Consider the following 16,345-nt stretch of genomic DNA (forward strand, 5'->3'; position numbering starts at 1 on the left):
CACAGTTGTGATCCCGCTTTTTGTGCTGTTACTACTGACACAATTAAGACAAGTGTGTAACTGTTTCTTTAGCAATTTACAACAAACTACTGAACTGGTCAACATTTGGTCAGTTCTCTCTGTTTCCTTCCTCTCTCGTTCATGCACACACAAACGCTCATTAACTATCTTAAATATATATATACATGTATATATCTCTAAACTCACACTAATACACACTCAAACGCTCATTAACTCCTTCACATTCATGCACACACACACACACACATATACAAAGCAAGGGCTCACACACGCATACACACACATAACGCACACCAGAGATTAGAAAATAATATTTCAAAATCTAAAACGGATTACAGGGATTATTTTATTCACATCTTAAGCACATACATTAACAACACCAGCTAAAGACAGGTAACACTGGTCAACAACTGTTTACAAAAATCTTGTAACTGAAATGAAATTAGTCATTTCTTATCAACTTTTATGTGCTCGATACGAATATGACAATTAAAATGTAAAATTCGCTGTAGTTTTTTTTTTGTAATCTGCAATGATTATTGTGTACATCAAGAAATTCATGTTTATAGTAACTGACCTGTTTAACACCTGTAAAACATCGTCATAGCCTACATCTTACATTTCTTTGCCTGTCTCTTGTACAGATGTTCGGGAGCATCTCTGGGTAGTGTCCAGCAGTAGTCAGCCAGCATGGTAGTGGACAATTTTCTCTGCTATCTTTTTTGCATTGCTGCAATATCTTGATTAAAAAAAATCATCACTAACCATACCACAGTTGTCAGAAAAGAAATCCAGATAGGAATGAAGGAAGTGAACATTTAGAGACATATTGCAGCCAAGTTTCTCATACTGCGTCAGCATGTCATCAACTACTGCAAACGGCATGGATGAAAAAACAAACAAACAAACAAAATACCAACAAGACAAAGAACAAACAAGATCTGGTTAAATGCAATTGAAAAAATGTGCAAACAAAATCTGCACACAGCAGCAGCTGATTTCAAATACAGTTTGCACACAACAGCATATATAAAATATGTACACACTATTTGGTCTGGGAAAAAAACCACCACGCTGATTACGATTACACTGTATAGTCATCCTTGTGTGACGAGGACTTTCAGACATATGTAAATTGTGATACAGTCGCTTACTTACAACAATTTCTTGTTTATCGAAGATAACATGGTGCAGAGTGTAAACAAACACAAACCAAGTCTATTAGTTAATGTAACAATTTTCTTTCACATTTTTAAAATTTCACTATGAACATAAGATACAGTAAGATGCTGGTGTAGAAGCCAGTGTTCACAAAATTCTATTTCTTTATTTAGATTTTTGAAAGTGAACTACATGGACTTATTCCTGCTTTCCCAAATTGTGTCTGTAGGTACGTTTGGAGTCATACTGAAGAGAATGAGTCATCGAAGAGTTTCATCAAGAAATGACATTATTTACGGATTTTTCGAAGTCACATGGCATTCACTTTGTTCCACTGTTCATGGACTGGCAACACGAGCTAACAATGAACGACATTAAAAAAAATGTAACGAGCGCAGGTACACACAAACAAAGAAGTGGCACACGCAAACGTTTGCATGATATGTCAAAAACAAAACTTACAAATGTTTTTCCCATTGCCAAATTTGTTCTCAAATAAAAGAAAACACATCAGATCTGTTATAGCAACAAATTTGCAAGTAATTCCACCTTACGAATAATTTTGCATCTAGGACATACTAAAAGAATATTGTGTCTACACTAAAAATACTTCTTTACATGTAATGTCTTTGTAAAAGTAGTAAATTTATATTTGTCATTTTAAAGACACAACAACTTAAAATTATTTTTTCACAGACGCAGCAGAAAAGGTTCTGTTGTTTTCTTTCGACACAAAATCCATCCTATATATATAACCTAAAACGAAGCCAACCGCTCCTCAGTGAACAGATAAACACACACAAAATATATGTTTATTAGAAAGTCACAAAGAAATTAAAACGAAACAGAAAAAAGCGCCAATGAATAGCATTGACAAACATACAAACAAATATCCTTATAAAATAAACAGAACGAATCATCCGGTACTACCACACAAAGATTCGACTACACACAACAAAAGATAGCCTCATCTCAGACCACTGCCAAGAGCAACACGGTGCTAAACAAAACCACCGCCGTCCATCCTCCCCTTTCCCCAACTTCAGCATGGTCAGCAGCTCACAGCAGTCTGGTGTAAGTATAGTCCGTCCTCAGCTGACAGTTCACTGACGATCCCACGAATGGAATACGAGGTACAGGTTGATAGGATCCGTCCCATGCACCAAGCGAGGGACCACACCAAGTAACATCCTCGGCACGCCAGTATCTCTCCGTACCTAAGCTCTTGTTAATGTCGAATCCCTACAATATCTACTCACGGTATAACGTTCGAGTGAATAAAAACTTCCATCTCTCCCACACTTCTAGATTCCTCATCCTTATAACTCTGCAAGACCAGAAATACTGACCCTGCCAGGTGTGCGCCCATCCAATCTCCCACAGCCCTACATCTCACTACAAAGCGGATCTTTTACTTACTTACTAGTCTCCCCCGACACCCAGCCCTCTCCCCCACATAGAACAGATAACACTATCCTCCTGGCCCTCGCACCTCCACCACCCCTGCAGCAAGCGACACGTGACAAAACCCATCTCATTGTTTATGCATGTTTATGTTTTCTTTCGATTGATGATCATGTAACAATATTTCACCTCACTTTCAACGGGTCGTTGATCCATCAAATAAACAGTCCAGTTCATTTCACTCACTAATCACTATTTTACACAGTCTTCGTAAAACTTTGCACAATATTTTGAAAGAAATGGGCATCACACCACTCCATATAATCATCGGTTATGAAACTAACATATATAACTGTAAAAAGTACTCATAACCAATGCAATCTACCAGTACGAAATGACATATTCTGTGACAAAATACATTCACTCATTTATTTATCAATGTTGACAAGACAGCTCGACTGTTTAATCAAATACACACTAACTCAAAATGTGAGTTCTGGTGCAGGTACAGAACATGTGTATCAGTCTGCTAGTGCTAGTAATAAGAAATAATGTAAAAATATTTTTTATCCCCCAAAAATTAATGTAATTAATACGATAACTTCATCTATCACTGGTTTCATACATCACAAATCCAATAATCTTATCAGACTTTCATTCTTTTACTGCTGGTTAAAAAGACAAAAGCAAAGCTGACAGCTGCAGATATAATGTGACCTGGTAACATTGCGTTTGCCACAATCTAAAATATATCTCTGGGATTATTTTATTCACATTTTAAACATTGACAGGGTACAAAGCTCGTTATAGACAAATAAGGCAAGTGAATAAACATAACTTAATGTCGACGATGGTGTTTTGCCGTGTTTAGCACAAAGCCGCTACAACACAGACTACGAGTGTATGTCTGCTTACCATCTCATCAATGTCATCAATGGTAGCAAGCATAAAGGCACCAACCTTCTCTTCAGTACACTAGCAATCAGAATATACAACCTCTTATTAGTGTGGATGAAGAAAAAAGAAACTGGTTAAACACAACTGTTTAAGAAAATGTGTAAAACAAATCTTTGCACACAGCAGAAGCTGATTTCAAATAAAATATGTAATTGGGATACACCTTCTACATTTCATAACAAGAAGCGGTAAGGAGACCTCGTAGAAACAAGCCATCGCCACACCCAATGAGCAGTTTGCCGTCAACATCAACATTTAAAGCTGTTGGCCGCACTATGTCACCTGGCAGGTAGTCGACAAATGTGATCTCATTGTTATCTACCTGTGTAACGTGTACACAGTCGTTCATCCAATCAGATATCACCAACTTTTTGCCCCAAAAGCACACGTCTGTTGGGAAAAACGGTTGTACTGGTGGTGTGTAGGTGGCTACAGATTTGTTACATTTATTGGAATAAACACGTACAACACGACGGGACCTTTCTTTGCACGTGTTCTCTTCATCTCTTATAATTGATTCATCATTTGAAGTTTCATCTTTATCTTCGTCTACCACAGCAAACAACATCCCGTCTTTGTCAGCATCAAAGTTATGTATCCTGTTTACTTCTGGATAGATTAAAGGAGAACCGAAACACCATGTTTCCTTCTCGTCTGTTTGTTCTAACTTAACTGAACTTATAAAACACTCACCTGTGGTACAGTTCTGATTTATACAATACATGCCGGCATTCTTTGAAGCAAGAACTCTCTTCTCTTGTCCTTCCCATTCCAATATGTGATCTTTTCGTGTGATGGGTGATACTCTTTTTCCGTACTCATGCTCAGCAACAACACTTTGCCTGTATCTCATGAAAATCCCTGACCTCTCTTTGGAGAAGTCACCTCCCGTTCCCCCATAAAATACCTGGATACGTTTATCCTCCTTTTGCCGCAAAGCGTGCACCTCACGACATTCTCCATCTCCGCATCTAATATCGGTAATCAATTTGTAACTATTCTGAATCTGTTTTGTCAGCTTCACTGGCGATCCTATGTACATCATGACGCAGTTTTCAATGTCGTTAGTGAAATCGCCATGGAGTCCAGGAACATAAGTCATAGAAGGCCACCTATCAATTACTTCTGTCAACCGCTCGGCGATTCCTTCTCCCCGTGTCATCTCTCTCTCCATCTCCAGGACCTCCGTGTCACAGGCTGAACGCACCGCCCGTCGAGCTCGTTCCTGAAGTTTGGAAATGGAGTTCACCTCGTCTGTGACTGGCTGTGTCATGGCGGTAAACTCTCTCCTCAGACTCTCTGACATTTCCTGAAGATTTCTCATCGCCTGGTCACGATATCTTCCTGCCATAGCGACAATGGCGTCATGCCGGACTTGAATCTAACAGAAAACAACTTCATAGTTAATCTTTTTTCGGTATTTGAAATTTACTCTCCCTAAGCCGTAAATATGTTACTTTAGGGGTTGGATGGGGAGGTTTTACTGCTTCATCTTTTCTGTAGCCAGCGTTTTCACGGGGTGGTGGTTGTGGTGGTGGTGGGGGGAGGTTCCTATCTGCTCCAACTCGCGCTGCTTTATCTTTATCATTCCAAATCCTTTGTGGGGTCAGGTACCCATATCCCCGACTGTGAGAAGTCTGCCTACACAGGTATCGAACCAACGCCCATCTAAGTCCGACGTTGACTGTTTTAGCTAAACACTTGACTATTTGCTTTCTCGAAATCCTCATAAAAACTGTAAAAAGCACTGTGCACTGATTTTTTATTTTATTCATCACAAACAAAACCTTTTATAAGAGGCTCTTAATGTTATATATTAAGACTTTAGAGAAAAGAAATGCAAACACTGAGGCAAAGGAAGACAACAGAAATAATGGTCATGCACACACTGCCATACACAAACAGATTACGGATTTTCTGTCATATATCAGTGACCTACCTGCTTCGTTAATGCAACTTGTTTTTCTTCTAAATACTTCTTGTTTTCTTTAAAACATTGTGTTTTCCATTCTAGAATACCAATGAGATTACCAAGACGATCCAGTTCATGTTCAATCGTTTGTTTACAGCGAGTGACGGCGTCTGCCAGATCTTCTGTAACGTGTCCATCATGTTTGGTCAGCTTACATCTTATACAGATGGCTTGGTGACACTGTGTACAGTAAAATACAAGACACTTCTGTGCGTGTACAGGACACATGGACAGACTTTTCTCACTACGTGCCTGCTCCAGAGCTTCTTCCGTGAAGTAGAAGTTGACTTGTAGATCACACACACCACCTGGCGGTACAGTAGCAGGAGCTCTACAGGTAGGACACGGGATGGTGTCTCCATGTCTCTTTGCCAGCTCCTCTAGACACTCTAGACAGAAGGTGTGATAACAGGGCAGAAACCTCGGTGACCTGTAAACTTCTCTGCAGACTGCACACGTCATGTTATCCTGCGTAGCAGCCATGTTTGATGAGGAATCTTTGTTCCGATGTTTGGGAAAGTATAAACTTCTACTTCATTCTCAAACAATCCCTGAAATAAAATCATTACAATAAGAGCGTTGTAAAAATGTTATACTGGAAATTGTATGAATGGAGAAAAAGAAATAAACTGACAGGAGAGAGTTAATCTTATTTGAATTCTCCTCAAGAGTATCTGTCATCAAAGAACCTTTTTTGTTATACTTATACCATTAGTAATAGTAGGAGTTACTGTTCTTGTGTAAAAGTCTTATGTTGTTGTACAATCATTCAAACTTTTTATGATGAAATGGTTTGTGTTGTGTTCGCTGTACTCCTCAAACAGGCGAACAAATAAAAATGTCAATGCCAAATGAACAATTATCAAACAGACAATTAGTGTATGATTAACTAATTACAAGATTATTTTTTCAAGGATGACGATAATGATGAGGAGGAAATGGAGCAGAAAGGAGGACAGGCTAAATACGCATTATAGTCTGATCATATTAACCACAAACATTTTATCTGCCCTCGACAGTGGTGATGTTTCTGCACCTGTCTGCTGCATTGGACATGATGGACCACTCTCTGCTCCTTCATAGACTACACACCCTCTACGGGATTTCTGGACCAGCACTAACGTGGTTCAACTCCTGTCTCACTGACAGGATGCAGACTGTTTTTGTTGATGGTCAAACATCTCGCCCTGCTCGTCATTCTTGTGGGGTTGTCTAAGGCTCAGCACTCAGTCCCATCTTAGTTTATCAGTGACAATGATCTGAACATTATGTTATTAGCTGAAACGTGGCTCAAATATCGTGGTGATGAGAGTGTCTGTGTTGATGTGACCCCAGGTAACTACAGTATACGGACATTCCCCTAGTGCCTGTCACGCAGGTGGGATCGCTGTGATCTTTAAAACATCTCTCGTGAGTCACCTTGCTTTGTGCGCTGATCTCCCTTTTGTAAACTCGTCGTTTGAATTTGTTAATCCAAGACTTTCGTTGCCACACAAAGAAGTTCATCTTATGTGTTTAAAAAGACCCCTCACGTAAAAATCATATCCAGGTGCACAGACCTGTTGATCATGCCATACTCGTAGTTACTGTCTCAAATGCCCTCTATTCACATCATTATTGTGTGTTGTTTGATCTGTCAGCCGTGACATGGACATGTCTATGTTTCGTAATCACTTAGGAACCGAACTATCCCTCCGACCATCAATCTTTGCTGACAGGCTTGCAACCGTCCTCCGCTCCGTGCTGAAAGCTTACGTTCCTGCTGTATCTACCCAAGTTCACCCCAACAAACACCCGCCATGGTACCCAGTATTCCTGTTGAGCTGCGGAGAGGTAAGGCGGAGCGTGGACGACCTGAGAGGTATGGATGCAGGTGTGCTATGACTGTCTAAATGCTAGATGCTAAATGCTCCCAAGCGTGAAGTCATCCACCTTGTTTATTCGGCCAAAACTGAATTCCTCCGTGCTCACTTCAGTACTTGTTGGTCGAGTAGGGGCCTGTTTATGACCTGCTAACTCTCTGGCAATACTGTCTGTCATGTTAACCATCATGTAACGATTCCATCTTACACTGTTTATAGTATCTACATCCCTTTATACCTTCATCCGTTTTCTGCACTGGCTTCCAGTCTGTTCTCGCAATCAAACTGTCCGTGCTGTTTTAATTTCTTTGCTGGCACCTGCCCTGATTATTTCTCTGAACTTCTTTTCCGCTACATCCAAGCAAGACCACTAAGATCTCTGTCTGAATCCTTTTAATTTGCACTTAGGACACACCTCTTCCTTGAACACCACTCCCAACAACAGTCTACACAATGCTAGTCCCCCCAAACACAGAACTCCAACAAATGACTACCAGGTATCAATGTCATAGGATCTGTGTTCGACACCCGTCACGTACTTGAACTTGTTCTGCATTGTTATAGTTATTTTTTTCAAATATGAACACACTAAAGGTAACTGGTGGTCCGAAAGGTTTACATTCATACTGAAATCATGGCCTCTCTCAAAATAAATAAGGCTCGCGACCTTTTGGTTTGACCCCGATTCCTGTACTTGTGAGGGAAAGCTCGCGTTAAAGGTTTGCTTGTCTTTTCATTCCATCTCTTTTTCTCTCAGTTTTGTCACTCTATTACAAACAAGTGTATAAATCTTACATACCTCTTCGTGGTTACTGAAGAAAACACATTTTTGTCTGTCATAAAGCTCGCTAGCTGACACACCTGATGGCTGGAAAGACGGAAACAACAGGATTGATTGGAGCTAATAAAACTGTAATGGCATTTCAGTCAAACAGCAAGTGTTGACAGAAAACCTCCAGTGATCAACCTTCCTACCTCTATGCTGTGTTCTGTGTGACTAAAATTGTGCTGGGAGACCCCCCGTCTCAGTCTACTCAGATGACTAGACTCTCCTCGGAGATTCCAATGTTAGGTATTTCGACAGAACCTTCCCGTGTTTTATTGTGTGAAACTGGAAATACTTCATGAATAATGTGACCTCATGTGGTTAGATTCACAGGTTTGGCCTTTCAAATATTGTCAGACTGGGGCGGATGGCCTAATACTAGTGTGGTGCATGGATGTATCTGCGCGTATGTGTGTGTGCGTTGAATATGAAAGAAAAAACAGTAAAAACGAAGAATAGTTTGGATGAGTGCAGGCGATGTCTAATACACATTATATTCGCCTCCCGCACACCATGTTAGTAGAGTCCATGACCACAGCCTGCATAACTCCATACGTTGTCATCAATTAGATTAGACCTGATGGTCAACTCGTACACAGTGTGTATGTGAGTGTGTGTGAGGATGTATATGTGTAGGTGTACTCACGCGCTCTGGTGTGTGTGTGGACGGGGAGGTACAAAAATAAATGGTAGAGTGACACGCATGTATACCTGTCGCGTAGCGCGATCATTCTCTGCGGGACTTGCTCTCACAGACACACACTCACAGTCACACATTCACAGTCACACATTCACAGTCACACACTCACAGTCACACACTCACAGTCACACACTCACAGTCACACATTCACAGTCACACATTCACAGTCACACACTCACAGTCACACGCGCCCGACGTGAGCAACGAAGCCAATCGCTCCTCAGTGAACAGATAAACACACAAACGTAGGGTCTGTACAAAATACATGTTTATTAGTGGCCACTAGATGCGACCGACCAACTCAAAAAGAGGAAAGAAAGACAAAAGAAAAGAAAACGAAAGAGATGAAAAAAAGCTCCAGTGAATAGCATTGACTAACTTGCAAACAAATATCCCCACAAAATAAAAACAAAACGAATCACCCGGTACCTGCACAGCCCAGCACCGCACAAAGGCTCAACTACACAAAATAAAAGATAGCCTCTCCTAGACACTGACTAGGGCAACACATAACCACTGCCCTCCATCGTCCCCTCCCACAACACTCCTATGGTCAGCAGCCCAGCAGTCCGTCCTCAGCTGACATTTCTCTGACGACGAGATACTGGTTGCTAGGATCCGCTCCATGCACCAAGCGAGGGACCACACCAAGTAAAATCTCAGCACTTCAGTATCTCTCCGTACCTAACTTCTTCTCGTGGCTAATTTCGAATCCCTACAATATATACTCACGGTCTAACGTTCGAGAGAAAAAAAAAAAAAACTTCTACTTTTCCCACACTTCTATATTCTCATCCTTATTACTATTTAAGACCAGCAATACTGACCCTGCCAGGTGTGCAACCATCCAGTCTCCAGAGCCCATAATCTACATCTCACTACATACCGGTCTCTTGCTTCTAAATAGTCTCCACCAAGATGCGCGGCACCCACACAAAAGATACAACCAGCTACACTACCGCCGGGCATCCTCCTGACCCTTGCACTCCACCACCTCTGCAGCAAGACACGCGAAAAAAAAAAACCATCTCATTTTTTATGTATGGTTTTTTTTCAATTGATGATCATGTAACAATATTTCACCCCACTTTGAACGGTCGTTGACCCATCAAATAAACAGTCCAGTTCATTTCACTCACTGATCACTATTTTACACAGTCTTCGTGAAAATTAGCAAAATATTTTGAAAGAGATGAGCATCACACCACTCCATCTATTCATTTGTATAGAAACTGACATATTAGTGTAAAAAGTACTTATAACCAATGCAATCTGCCAGTACAAAATGACATATTCTATGACAAAATACATACACTCATTTATTTGTTAATGCTGACAAGACAGCTCGACTGTTTAATCAAATCCACACTAACTCAAAATGTGAGTTCTGGTGCAGGTACAGAACATGTGTATCAGTCTGCCAAAGCCAGTAATAAGAAATCATGTAAAAGATTTCTTTTTCCAAAAAATCATTAATGTAATTAATACGATAACTTCATCTATCCCTGTTTTCATTCATCACAAATCCAAGAATCTTATCAGACTTTCATTCTTTCACTGCTGGTTAAATAAACAAAAGCTAAGCTGAGACCTGCAACGCAACTCTGACATGATGTGACCTGGTGACACTGGATTTTCTCACAATCTAAAAACTATCTATCGACGTCTGTTGGGAAAAACGGTTGTACTGGTGGTGTGTAGATGGCTATAGGTTTGTTAAATTGATTGGAATAAACACGTACAACACGACCGGACCTTTCTTTGCACGTGTTCTCTTCATCTCTCCCACATGATTCATCATTTGAAGTTTCATCTTTATCTTCGTCTACCACAGCAAACAACATCCCGTCTTTGTCAGCATCAAAGTTCTGTATCCTGTTTACTTCTGGATGGATTAAAGGAGAACCGAAACACCATGTCTCCTTCTCGTCTGTTTGTTTCAACTTAATTAAACTTATAAAACACTCACCTGTCGTACAGTTCTGATTTATACAATACATGCCGGCATCCTTTGAAGCGAGAATTCTCTTCTCTTGTCCTTCGCATTCCAATATGAGATCTTTTCGGGTAATGGGTGATACTCTTTTTCCGTACTTATGCTCAGCAACAGCTCTTTCATGATAAAAGCCCATGAAAATCCCTGACCTCTCTTTGGAGAAGTCACCTCCTGTTCCCCCATAAAATACCTCGATACTTCTATCCTCCTTTTGCCGCAAAGCGTGCACCTCACGACATTCTCCATCTCCGCATCTAATATCGGTAATCAATCTGTAACTATCTCCAATCTGTTTTGTCAGCTTCACTGGCGATCCTATGTACATCATGACGCAGTTTTCAATGTCGTTAGTGAAATCGCCATGGAGTCCAGGAAGATGAGTCATAGAAGGCCACCTATCAATTACTTCTGTAATCCGCTCGGCGATTCCTTCTCCCCGTGTCATCTCTCTCTCCATCTCCAGGACCTCCGTGTCACAGGCTGAACGCACCGCCCGTACAGCTCGTTCCTGAAGTTTGGAAATGGAGTTCACCTCGTCTGTTACTGGCTGTGTCATGGCGGTAAACTCTCTCCTCAGACTCTCTGACATTTCCTGAAGATTTCTCATCGCTTGGTCACGATATCTTCCTGCCATAGCCACAATGGCGTCATGCCGGACTTGAATCTGACAGAAAACAACTTCATGGTGAATCCTTTTTCGGTATTTGAAATTTACTCTCCCTAAGCCGTAAATATGTTACTTTAGGGGTTGGATGTGGAGGTTTTACTGCTTCATCTTCTCTGTAGCCAGCGTTTTTCACGGGGTTGTGGTGGTGGGGGGGGGAGGTTCCTATCTGCTCCAACTCGCGCTGCTTTATCTTTATCATTCCAAATCCTTTGTGGGGTCAGGTACCCATAACCCCGACTGTGAGAAGTCTGCCTACACAGGTATCGAACCAACGCCCATCTAGGTCCGGCGTTGACTGTTTTAGCTAAACACTTGACTATTTGCTTTCTCGAAATCCCCGAAAACTGTAAAAAGCACTGTGCACTGATTTTTTATTTATTCATCACAACCAAAACCTTTTATAAGAGCTCTTAATGTTATTATTAAGACCTTAGAGAAAAGAAATGCAAACACTGACGCAAAAGAAGACAACAGAAACAATGGTCATGCACACATTGCGATACACAAACAGATTTTATGTCATATATCAGTGACCTACCTGCTTCGTTAATGCAACTTGTTTTTCTTCTAAATACTTCTTGTTTTCTCTAAAACATTGTGTTTTCCATTCTAGAATACCAATGAAATTACCAAGACGATCCAGTTCATGTTCAATCGTTTGTTTACAGCGAGCGACGACGTCTGCCAGATCTTCAGTAACGTGCCCCTCGTGTTTGGTGAGCTTACATCTGATACAGATGGCTTGGTGACACTGTGTACAATACAATACAAGACGCTTCTGTGTGTGTACAGGACACATGGACAGACTTTTCTCACTACGCGCCTGCTCCAGAGCTTCCTCCGTGAAGTAGAAGTTGACTTGTAGATCACACACACCACCTGGCGGTACAGTAGCAGGAGCTCTACAGGTAGGACACGGGATGGTGTCTCCATGTCTCTTTGCCAGCTCCTCTAGACACTCTAGACAGAAGGTGTGATAACAGGGCAGAAACCTCGGTGACCTGTAAACTTCTCTGCAGACTGCACATGTCATGTTATCCTGCGTAGCAGCCATATTTGATGTGGAATTTTTGTTTCGATATTTAGGAAAGTATAAAGTTCTACTTCATTCTCAAACAGTCCCTGAAATAAAATCATTACAATAGGAGTGTTGTAAAAATGTTATACTGGAAATTGTATGAATGGAGAAAAAGAAATAAACTGACAGGAGAGAGTTAATCTTATTTGAATTCTCCTCAAGCGTATCTGCGATCAAAGAACCTTTTTGTTATACTTATACCATTAGTAATAGTAAGAGTTACAGCTCTTGTATAAAAGTTTTGTTATTGTACAATCATTCAAACTTTTTATGATGAAATGGTTTGTGTTGTGTTCTCTGTACTCCTCAAACAGGCGAACAAATAAAAATGTCAATGCCAAATGAACAATTATCAAACAGACAATTAGTGTATGATTAACTAATTACAAGATTATTTTTTCAAGGATGACGATAATGATGAGGAGGAAATGGATCAGAAAGGAGGACAGGCTAAATACGGATTTTAGTCTGATCAAATTAACCACAAAGATTTTATCTGCCCTCGACAGTGGTGATGTTTCTGCACCTGTCTGCTGCATTGGACATGATGGACTCTCTGCTCCTTCATAGACTACACACCCTCTACTGGATTTCTGGACCGGCATTAACGTGGTTCAACTCCTGTCTCACTGATAGGATGCAGACTGTGTTTGTTGATGGTCAAACATCTCGCCCTGCTCGTCATTCTTGTGGGGTTGTCGAAGCCTCAGCACTCAGTCCCATCTTAGTTCATCAGTAACAATGATCTGAACATGGCTCAAATATCGTGGTGATGAGAGTGTCTGTGTTGATGTGACCCCAGGTAACTACAGCATACGGACATTCCCCTAGTGCCTGTCGCGGAGGTGGGATCGCTGTGATCTTTAAAACATCTCTCGTGAGTCATTGCTTTGTGCACTGATGTGTGTGATGATTCCCTTTTGTAAACTCGTCGTTTGAATTTGTTAATGCAAGACTTTCGTTGCCACACAAAGAAGTTCATCTTATGTGTTTAAAAAGACCCCTCACGTAAAAATCATATCCAGGATTGGGTGGTGCACAGACCTGTTAATCATGTCATACTCGTAGTTACTGTATCAAATGCCCTCTATTCACATCATTATTGTGTGTGGTTTGATCTGTCAGCCGTGACATGGACATGCCTATGTTTCGTAATCACTTAGGAACCGAACTATCCCTCCGACCATCAATCTTTGCTGACAGGCTTGCAACAGACCTCCGCTCCGTGCTGAAAGCTTACGTTCCTGCTGTATCTACCCAAGTTCACCCCAACAAACACCCGCCATGGTACCCAGTATTCCTGTTGAGCTGCGGAGAGGTAAGACGGAGCGTGGACGACCTGAGAGGTATGGATGCAGGTGTGGGATGACTGTCTAAATGCTAGATACTAAATGCTCCCAAGCGTGAAGTCATCCACCTTGTTTATTCGGCCAAAACTGAATTCCTCCGTGCTCACTTCAGTACTTGTTGGTCGAGTAGGGGCCTGTTTATGACCTGCTAACTCTCTGGCAATACTGTCTGTCATGTTAACCATCATGTAACGATTCCATCTTACACTGCTTACAGCATCTACATCCCTTTATACCTTCATCCATTGCTTTATGGTCTACTCTTGCACCTCATCTTTATGTTGTTGAGTGTGTCTATATGTACCTCGCTGTCCACTGCTGTTATCTTGTAACTTATCTTTATGTTGTTCAGTGTGCCTATACTCGAGATGTGATTCAGTGTGCCTATACTCTCCTTCGTTTTCTGCACTGGTTTCCCTTTCTGTTCTGGCAATCAAGCTGTCCATACTGTTTTAATTTCTTTGCTGGAACCTGCCCTGATTATTTCTCTGAACTTCTCTTCCGCTATAACCCAGCAAGACCACTTAGTTCTCTGCATGACCACCGTATCATAGCTATTCCTGTCACCAGAACATGTGGCCACATGATTTTTAGTTACTGTGCACCAAAACAGTGAAACTCTGTCCCTTTCCATATCCGCCACCTGCCCACTATTGAATCCTTTAAACGTGCACTAAAGACACCCGTCACGTACTTGAATTTGTTCTGCATTGTTATAGTTATTTTTTTCAAATATGAACACACTAAAGGTAACTGGTGGTCCTAAAGGTTTACATTCATACTGAAATCATCGCATCTCTCAAAATAAATAAGGCTCGCGACCTTTTGGCTTGACCCTGATTCCTGTACTTGTGAGGGAAAGCTCACGTTAAAGGTTTGCTTGTCTCTTCATTCCATCTCTTTTTCTCTCAATTTTGTCACTCTATTACAAACAAATGTACAAATCTTACATACCTCTTCGTGGTTACTGAAGAAAACACATTTTTGTCTGTCAGAAAGCTCGCTAGCTGACACACCTGATGGCTGGAAAGACGAAAACAACAGGATTGATTGGAGCTAATAAAACTGTAATGGCATTTCAGTCAAACAGCAAGTGTTGACAGAAAACCTCCAGTGGTCAACCTTCCTACCTCTATGCTGTGTTCTGTGTGACTAAAATTGTGCTGGGAGACCCCCCGTCTCAGTCTACTCAGATGACTAGACCTCTCCTCCGGAGATTCCCAATGTTAGGTATTTCGACAGACACCTTCCCCGTGTTTTTTTGTGTGAAACTGGAAATACTTCATGAATAATGTGACCTCATGTGGTTAGATTCACAGGTTTGGCCTTTCAAATATTGTCAGACTGGGGCCGATGGCCTAATACTAGTGTGGTGCATGGATGTATGTGGGCATATGTGTGTGTGCGTTGAATATGAAAGAAAAAACAGTAAAAACGAAGAATAGTTTGGATGAGTGCAGGCGATGTCTAATACACATTATATTCGCCTCCCGCACACCATGTTAGTAGAGTCCATGACCATAGCCTGCATAACTCCATACGTTGTCATCAATTAGATTAGACCTGATGGTCAACTTGTACACAGTGTGTATGTGAGTGTGTGTGAGGATGTATATGTGTAGGTGTACGCACGCGCTCTGGTGTGTGTGTGGAGGGGGAAGTACAAAAATAAATGGTAGAGTGATACGCATGTATACCTGTCGCGTAGCGCGATCATTCTCTGCGGGACTTGCTCTCACAGACACACACTCACAGTCACACATTCACAGTCACACATTCACAGTCACACACTCACAGTCACACACTCACAGTCACACACTCACAGTCACACATTCACAGTCACACATTCACAGTCACACACGACCAGCACTCACGCGCCCGACGTGAGCAACGAAGCCAATCGCTCCTCAGTGAACAGATAAACACACAAACGTAGGGTCTGTACAAAATACATGTTTATTAGTGGCCACTAGATGCGACCGACCAACTCAAAAAGAGGAAAGAAAGACAAAAGAAAAGAAAACGAAAGAGATGAAAAAAAGCTCCAGTGAATAGCATTGACTAACTTGCAAACAAATATCCCCACAAAATAAAAACAAAACGAATCACCCGGTACCTGCACAGCCCAGCACCGCACAAAGGCTCAACTACACAAAATAAAAGATAGCCTCTCCTAGACCACTGACTAGGGCAACACATAACCACTGCCCTCCATCGTCCCCTCCCCACAACACTCCTATGGTCAGCAGCCCACAGCAGTCCGTCCTCAGCTGACATTTCTCTGACGACGAGATACTGGTTGCTAGGATCCGCTCCATGCACCAAGCGAGGGACCACACCAAGTAAAATCCT

General features: G+C 41.4%; 1 protein-coding gene across 2 annotated transcripts; it reads right to left on the reverse strand.

Annotated features, from left to right (window-relative positions):
* Positions 1 to 351: 351 nt before the first annotated feature.
* LOC112556180 (RING finger protein nhl-1-like) lies at positions 352 to 15,286 on the reverse strand. Of its 2 annotated transcripts, none has more exons than XM_025224946.1 (3): positions 8,177 to 8,389; positions 5,483 to 6,066; positions 352 to 4,924 (listed from the first exon to the last, which is right to left on the reverse strand). In XM_025224946.1, the coding sequence occupies exons 2-3, from the start codon at positions 5,996 to 5,998 to the stop codon at positions 3,710 to 3,712; spliced, it is 1,731 nt and encodes a 576-aa protein (XP_025080731.1). In that variant the 5' UTR covers positions 5,999 to 6,066; positions 8,177 to 8,389; the 3' UTR covers positions 352 to 3,709. The 2 variants fall into 2 exon arrangements, with proteins under 2 accessions (XP_025080731.1, XP_025080732.1); XM_025224947.1 differs by lacking the exons at positions 352 to 4,924; positions 5,483 to 6,066; positions 8,177 to 8,389 and adding exons at positions 10,008 to 11,563; positions 12,105 to 12,688; positions 14,948 to 15,286.
* Positions 15,287 to 16,345: the final 1,059 nt, after the last annotated feature.

Source organism: Pomacea canaliculata, linkage group LG2 (genome assembly GCF_003073045.1).
Source record: "Pomacea canaliculata isolate SZHN2017 linkage group LG2, ASM307304v1, whole genome shotgun sequence".
NCBI classification, from domain to species: Eukaryota; Metazoa; Mollusca; class Gastropoda; order Architaenioglossa; family Ampullariidae; genus Pomacea; species Pomacea canaliculata.